Source organism: Bison bison, unplaced genomic scaffold (genome assembly GCF_000754665.1).
Source record: "Bison bison bison isolate TAMUID 2011002044 unplaced genomic scaffold, Bison_UMD1.0 scf7180017864527, whole genome shotgun sequence".
Classification (NCBI taxonomy): Eukaryota; Metazoa; Chordata; class Mammalia; order Artiodactyla; family Bovidae; genus Bison; species Bison bison.
The window spans coordinates 1,219,773-1,226,464 of record NW_011495078.1 but is presented as its reverse complement, the minus strand read 5'-3'; the positions used below and the strand labels follow the sequence as shown (position 1 = coordinate 1,226,464).

At 50.6% G+C, this 6,692-nt stretch overlaps 1 protein-coding gene across 1 annotated transcript in view; it reads right to left on the bottom strand.

Moving 5' to 3' along the window:
- Positions 1 to 6,692, bottom strand: part of TUBGCP3 (tubulin, gamma complex associated protein 3) — a 38,408-nt gene that overhangs the window by 9,320 nt on the left and 22,396 nt on the right. The window contains exons 17-20 of the mRNA XM_010831542.1: positions 6,387 to 6,576; positions 5,150 to 5,285; positions 4,756 to 4,824; positions 2,880 to 3,015 (exon numbers count right to left, since the gene is read on the bottom strand). Of these exons, the coding sequence (XP_010829844.1) occupies positions 2,880 to 3,015; positions 4,756 to 4,824; positions 5,150 to 5,285; positions 6,387 to 6,576 (531 nt within the window). The remainder of the gene's footprint in view (positions 1 to 2,879; positions 3,016 to 4,755; positions 4,825 to 5,149; positions 5,286 to 6,386; positions 6,577 to 6,692) is intronic.

Sequence of the window (6,692 nt, the reverse complement as noted above, 5' to 3'; positions counted from 1 at the left end):
GTCCACAGGGAAGCTCATGAGAAGGCCCACTGACCTCAGAGTGGCATCCACAGCCTGGACCACTCCAAAGGTGAGGGCAACCGTCACCACACTCATCACCAGGAAAGGAAAACGGTCCCAAGGGGACGGGGAGCCAACTACTCCTCCCTGCTCAGTTTTATTTCCAACAAGGACCAAAAAGGGGCTATATGAACACTACTCTTTGGGGAGGGGGCCTCCCTGCACTTCCCCCCACCCCTGACACAGAAGCTGAGAAAGAACACAGGAAGCTCGTCCCCAGTGGTCTGAACGCACTCGTCCATCTCTTCTGGTTACACCGCATCTGAAATATAAATCCAGTTGCCACTAACAGCAACAGTTTTGAGATTCACTGAATCTAATGAAAGAATTTCCATTTCTTTTTAAAGGAAAAAAAAACTCTTTAAACCATTTCAGATCAACATTCTCTTTTGTCCAGCTAAATATATATAAATGGACTTAATCATCTAGGCAGACCATTATCAAAAACTTTTCCTAAGCAAATCATTTTCAGGCGTGAACAACGGGCTTGGACGAGCGTCACCGAAAGGGCCCCCGGGTGACCACCACTGACACTGCGCGCGTGGCCAGACAGGCGGGCGCACGTGTGAGGGGCTCACGCTGTCTGCAGGAGCATTCTGGGAGTCTCCCCGTATTTCTGCCTCACATTTACAATGGGAAGGACATTTCTAAACCTGCTGTGTTAGCAAGACAAACCACCCGATGGATCTCTGCTCATCAAGCTGCCTGGCCATTAACTAGTAAAATACTTCCGTGTAAGTTAAGTTAAAAATAAGAACGCTGTGCCCTGGCAGAATCACGGGCAAAAAGGGCAATCTGCTGGAAAAAGGAACACAAATGACACCAAGAAGAGCCACCGGTGATCTTAAAGCCTTACAGGAAGCGAACACGAGCTCGGGGTCCTCCCTGCGAGTCCGTGCTCAGGACTCTGCACGCCCCCTGCAGGGGCACAGGTCTCACTCCTGGTCAGAACTAAGATCCTGTATGCTCTGGGGCATAGCCAAAAAAATAAACTTAAAATAACAAATAATAAAAATAAATAAGTGAACCTCAATTTTCACCTATCAAATTGACAATCTGAACGTAATATCCGATGTTAGCACCCCCTCCCAAAAAAACTCCTACCAGCAACACAGACAACTCTCGACCAGTGAGAGCCGTGTTTATGAGGATCTAAATTAAACTGGTGCAGCTTCCCTAGAAAGGAATCTGTCAATATGTACCAAGAGAGTTAAAATGTAAATACTAACAAATATAAATATTAGTAAGTATAAAGTAAGAGCAAGAGTCATACCTGTTAACCCAGCAATTCCATTTCCAATTCACCTATTCTAAAGAAATATTCAGAGGCATATAAATATATATTTATAAAACACTTATGACATTATTTATATTAGTGGAGAATAGTTAAAAAAAAAAAACTACTAACCAAAGAAAAAATATAAACGACGTCCACATGAGGAATGTTAAGCTATCAGAAATGTTTTACAGAGGTTTTAATGACAAGGGAAAAGGTTCAGTGAAAGAAGCTGAAATCCAACACGACATAACAGAATTATGTTAAAATTACACAGAAAATTGATCAAATGAATGCATTAGTTATCTCCGAGGAGTAAACTCACTGATGATTAGGCAAAGTAAGAGAGCAGCCAGTTCACACAGACACTGCTGACACTCCCGTGACGAAACGCACCACCATCAGCTAACACGCTCGACTGCTACAGAGCTCAGACCTGCCCACATCTCTAAGTATTACAATTCTTATTTAGAAGAGAGAAATAATGACAGGGTCCATCCACCACACTGAACGGACCCACATCAGACAACGGGGAGAATGGGAACCCTGGGCCCACAGGGAGGAGGGCAGGGCAGAGGGACAGTGGGGTGGGCCGGGAACACACAGGGGTGCTCCTCCCATAGGGCCCACAGGCGATGCACGGCACGGCCACTAGAAGGTGGACGCTGAAGGGTTTACCGTCACAGCCACGGCAGGATCTAACGGCACACGTCCCCTCTGGCCTCCGCCCCAGATACTTCAGGGGCCCCACCACCTACCTTCTTGGAAATAAGCCCAGAGGAAGCCGGGCCAGGAGCACAAGGGCACCACGGACCACGGGCCGGGTCCCGGGGATACAGGCAGTGAGGGCGCCCAGCAAGCCCTCGACTCCACACGATCAGACAGGGCTGGGTGCCTGCCAGCCCCAGCCTAGGGGCTGCCCCTGACCTGAACTCGGGGGCCTCCGCCTGGTGAACAGGCAGAGCCCACGTGGGCCCCTTTAAGAAGCTGCTTCCACCACCAAAGGACTAAGGGTATGACCGCTTGTTCTGGGGACATCATTGGTGGAAATACTTTCTCGAAGGTTCTGACCAAATCCCTTTCAATATAAAGACTTCAAAATTACTCACAACTGAAGTCATTCAATATTTATAAATTTAAAATAAACTTATCTGACGAGTTTTATTACAGCTTTTAATTGTAAAAATTATAAAATCTTTTCATGTTCTGGTTAATGATCCAAACCAGTATATAAAGCAATTTCCAGACAGTCTTTAATTAAAACACTAACTAAGTGAATTTTAAATGAGCCGGTGACTTACTAAATGGCTTTCTTTCCTTAATATTTTTTTAAACATGTATGAACACTATATGATTCTGAAAAAAACGTCATGGCCTAAAAAAAAAGCTAACTTGACTCAATGTGTTTCTCCTGATTTGCACTGAAGTCAAGCTAGGATGTTACAAACGAGCCTCTTCACAAAGACAAACCCAGCGGCACAAGAAGAAACCACTTCTCAATGTCTTTAAGGACTCCGCTTTGAGGCGCGTGGCGGGCGGTTACCTGGCAAGCTTCGCAGGAGCTTGGCGTTGCACATGTGCCCCTTCCGGATGTCCGTGAGGATGTACTCCATGCGCTTGGCCCTCCACAGGAAGTTGAACACCCGTAGGTAGTGGCTCATGCACTCTCGCGTGAACACCTGCAAAGAGCAGAGCACAGACTGACGGGATCCCAGGACACGAGCACGCTCCCGGGGCGGGGCTCCGTCTTCTTTTTACTCCTGAAACAAAGAGCCAGAGGACACAGAGCCGCTCTCACACCTCCTAAGCAGTAGGTAAGCACACACGGCACCTTTAGGAAGCTGCACTGCGGAACAGCCTCCTGACCCTAGCGTGCCAGAGCACACTCAACGGCCTGGCCTGACGCCCAGAAGTTCCGTGTGACAGACGTTAGCTGAGCACGCACCAACCCAAGACGAACACCCACCCTAGGGCTGGAGGGCAAAGACCGGATGGGCAGCGGCCACTTCCTTGCGAGTCCCGGGCAGACCAACCATGACAAGACCCCTCGTCCTTCCAACCCAGACTCTCTCATCGGACCACCAACCCACTGGAGATGGCATGGAAACCCACGCCTATCAGCCACAGGTAGGATCTATCCCAAACTTCTTTTCAAATACATCTACGATACTAACTTCTTTTCCTAACTCTACTCGAGCTTCTGAAAACCTGAAATTCTGAAGACGTAACACCGCACGATCGATCGTTTATGCACAAGGTACACAGCGCACAACCTCGGTACTACAACAGGCAAGTAACCACATATGCACCATGTTCCGTTCAGCTACGATTCCAGACACATTCTGTGAAATGATCGAGGCGGCTGGCTTTGCTACGGTATCATTCATACTACAGAAAAAACACATCGAAATACAATATTAACGTGGTGTATGATATGATAGTTTCCAACAACTTGTTAAAATATCTGGTTTTGTACGCTAAAATTACTAAAACTGTTTAAGATGTAAATTAATGAGGAAAAAACTAATTTGCATATGACCAAAGACAGAGCTTGAGAGCAGATATGTATTGAAAACATGTAGCTCTGATCTGGGAATCTGAGTGTAAAAACATGGCCCGGCGGCTGGCACCTCAGAGCAGACGGACGGCAGAGCCGGCAGCCGCGGGGGAGCCCAGCCTTGGCACCGACAGTCCACCTGGCCGGGCCAGGCCGCTGGGGACAGGCAGGCCAGCCCGGACGGCACCCGCAGAGGCCACAAGGGAGACGCTGCAGAGCCGGAGACGCGGTGCCTCAACGGGATCTCCCAAGAACGAGAAAAAACGGGCGTCCATCTTCAATACTTCAGAGGGAAAGCGACAAGCAAGGCCAGAGGGGTCTCGGTCAAGGACATTCACCGAGTCTCAGAAGACATACTGGGCGTGAAGAGGCTGTCTACCTACAGAGGCGGGAGGGCCGTGTGGTCGCTCCGTTCAGGCAGACAGCGCTTCTGTCTGAACACAGCGAAAGCACTGCGAGCGCCCGCACGGTCACTCCCGTGGTCGCTTAGAGGAGTAATGACACCAAGCTTTATCCAAGTACTGAGAATGCAGCTCCCAAAGTACACTTCGTAGTCTGCTTCAAATGATCCTAAATCAGTCGCTCCAGTCTAAGAATAGTGGAACAAAATGAATAATCCATTTATTAAGTACCTGCTAAAACCTATGACAGGATAAATGATATGTTTAATAATTTTTAAAGTATTAGAGCACTTCAGCACCCAGTGACTGTCTCACACTCACACTCACACACACACACACACACAAACGATCCTGGCTGGAGTGTTCATTCAGTGGGTATGTCTTGGTGCCAAGTGATCACTTCCAAGAGAAGTGATCTCTGTCAGAGCAGCAGCAGCTCTGAAGCCACCCGCGGGTCTTACAGTGGCGATGGGGCCGTCCACGTGGTAGTCCAGGCTGAACACGTCCCAGCCGGTGTCCCCTGGAGAGACCTGCGAGAGAGCACACACCACTGCAGGGCCTCCCACCCCGACGCGGCCACGGCCCTCATGGTCACATCCCAAGGAGAACACAGGAAACGAAGCCCTGTTTCTAAACCCACTCAGCGTGTGGAGCGCCAGCCGTGCGTGAGCAGAGACGCACACCTCTGTCCACATGGCGCCCTGCATCTGGATGGTGACGGGTGCGTGTGGGGATGAAGGGCATGTCCGGCCCAGATTCACCCCTCCCCCTCCAGACCACCCCCCAGACCAGAGCAGACACGACAGCAGGGCTCCACCCCCCATGGGGACGCTGCCCGGGGCCCAGCGTCGGCACCTCCAGCAGCCTCACGTCCAGTCGCTTGAGGATCTCCGGGCTGTCAAACTGGGCGTTGGTGGCTCTGACGGCGGTCTCCAGAATTCCAGTCAAGTTGTGCTGGTACAGAGTCGTAGCTGGACGGGCAAGCTCTGGTCTTCACAGATTGTATAAAAGTAAAAGAGAACGTTACTTGAATTCACAATAATCTCTGGAGAAACTTAAAATTATAGAGTCAAAATTATAAAAACTAAAAAGCCAAGTGGAAACAACACAGCACGGGAACAGAAGTTTCACAGAATCAACGGAAAGACTCCGTCGAGCACCGGGGGACTGAGACAGTCCTTTAAAAATGAATTTTGATTCAGTTTAAAACTGGGTCCTGAGTGTTTTGATTCCTAGAACACTGACACGCGCCACGTTAGCAAACTCGGCTCCTAACTTGGCCGGTCCTGGAGCAGCACAGCCCCGGCACCGCCTGCAGATTCCGCGTGGAGCACAGGCCTCGGCAAACCAGAGCAATGGGACGTGCAGACGCCAGAGCCGCACCGCCGCAGACCCCAAGGGTGAGCGCCACCTGCGTCCCCACACACCACACTAAGAGCTCTGCGGCCGAGCCCGCCCTCCCCAGCGGTGCGCAGAAACCGCCCCGCAGCCTTCAGGGCGCAGGATGTCGGCAGAAAAGGCTGAGGAGACCAACAACCCCAGTGTCGCTCAGGTGACCTGAGGCAAGCTGGCCAGGGATGGCGCCTCCTTTTAAATTAGAAATTGGAAACACACCTTTGAGAAGAAACTAAGCTTTTGTTTGATATCAAGGGTGAGATGCTCCAATTATTAAAACCAAGCAGAAGGCAAACACGGGTAAGTCACCCAGAGGACGAGATCTGTAACGTGGCCCTAAAGGTTCAGAAACGCCCGTGTCCCCGCCCACCCCCTCACCCCTGCCCGCCCCCCACACACTCACGATTGCTCCCATTTGCCCTACAGACAACTTTCACCCAAATCTAAGCCAACAGAGCAGGGCACGCGCCCCTTACACATCCATCGGGGCCTGTATTCACAGGCACATGAGCCTCTGCGAACAAGGCCAACAGGGCTGGAGGGAATAATGTGACGACGTGACAGGCTTCATCCCCAAGACTCTACGAGAAGGCAGCGGATTTCCTCTAATGCCATCCGTTCTTTAAACAACAACTCAAGACCCCTGGCCCTGCTGAAATCTACCGCACGCACGTGGGCACGTCCAACACGGTCTTACTTAAGCAAGTCCATCAGGTGCCGGATGAAGTCCCCCTGGCCAAGCAGCAGGTACCGACGCACGGCCTGCATGTGGTCCAGCAGGCTGTACTTCCTATTCAGGACGTCCAGGAGGTACTTGCTGGTCTCAAAATAAGCTGCATCAATTTTCCCCTGAAACGCATTTTCCAAATCTGTGAATAAATCTGCAGCTGTGAAGACAAGGGGAAAGCACACACACACACATGATCGCGTTTCAAGGAGGAGGAACGAGAGGCGCATGCGCACGTGCCAGCCCATGCCCACCCGCGGCCCCTCACATGCACAC